General features: G+C 63.3%; 1 protein-coding gene across 1 annotated transcript in view; it reads left to right on the top strand.

The window, feature by feature from the left end:
- Positions 1-6: 6 nt before the first annotated feature.
- Positions 7-772, top strand: part of USB1 (U6 snRNA biogenesis phosphodiesterase 1) — a 2,350-nt gene continuing 1,584 nt past the window's right edge. The window contains exons 1-3 of the mRNA XM_018575887.1: positions 7-172; positions 250-303; positions 673-691. Of these exons, the coding sequence (XP_018431389.1) occupies positions 69-172; positions 250-303; positions 673-691 (177 nt within the window). The 5' untranslated portion in view covers positions 7-68. The remainder of the gene's footprint in view (positions 173-249; positions 304-672; positions 692-772) is intronic.

The following is a 772-nucleotide window of genomic DNA, read 5'->3' as shown; positions in this document are numbered from 1 at the left end:
AGGAGTTCTCGGAGCTGCTGGACGATCTGCTGGAAGCTGCGCGGAGATTTGGCCTCCGACTGACCAAGATGGAGGAATTTCATATCAGCCAATCACAGACCGTTACCCTGCGACATCATTGGATTCAGCCCTTCATCCAATCACTGCGGGAGAGGCTGAGCTCGGCCAATCGGTGAGTGCGCTTCGCGTTATTAGCCCGTGGTACCCGGAACTCTCCCATGTCACTGATTGGCCGATCTTCTGTTTCAGGTTCCTGTGTGTCGCCGAACGATTGAAGGTTTACACCAATCAGGAGAGGACCAGGTGAGGTCACAGGAACTAGGAGTCACACCTTCCCCCTGGAGGGGGCGTGTCCCCGTCTTCCCTTCCCCCCTGGAGGGGGCGTGTCCCCATCTTCCCTTCCCCCCTGGAGGGGGCGTGTCCCCGTCTTCCCTTCCCCCCTGAGGGGGCGTGTCCCCGTCTTCCCTTCCCCCCTGGAGGGGGCGTGTCCCCGTCTTCCCTTCCCCCCTGGAGGGGGCGTGTCCCCGTCTTCCCTTCCCCCCTGGAGGGGGCGTGTCCCCGTCTGGCCTTCCCCCTGGAGGGGGCGTGTCCCCGTCTGGCCTTCCCCCTGGAGGGGGCGTGTCCCCGTCTGGCCTTCCCCCTGGAGGGGGCGTGTCTCATGTGTGTTCTCAGGACATTCCTGGGTCTGGAGGTGACGGGGGGCGGAGTCAGTGTGAGGGGGCGTGTCTCATGTGTGTTCTCTCTCAGGACGTTCCTGGGTCTGGAGGTGACG

This window comes from Nanorana parkeri, unplaced genomic scaffold (genome assembly GCF_000935625.1).
Source record: "Nanorana parkeri isolate BGI_ZX_2015 unplaced genomic scaffold, ASM93562v1 scaffold5271, whole genome shotgun sequence".
Classification (NCBI taxonomy): Eukaryota; Metazoa; Chordata; class Amphibia; order Anura; family Dicroglossidae; genus Nanorana; species Nanorana parkeri.
Note: the sequence above shows the minus strand (reverse complement) of the source record. Positions and strands in the feature narration are given on the sequence as shown.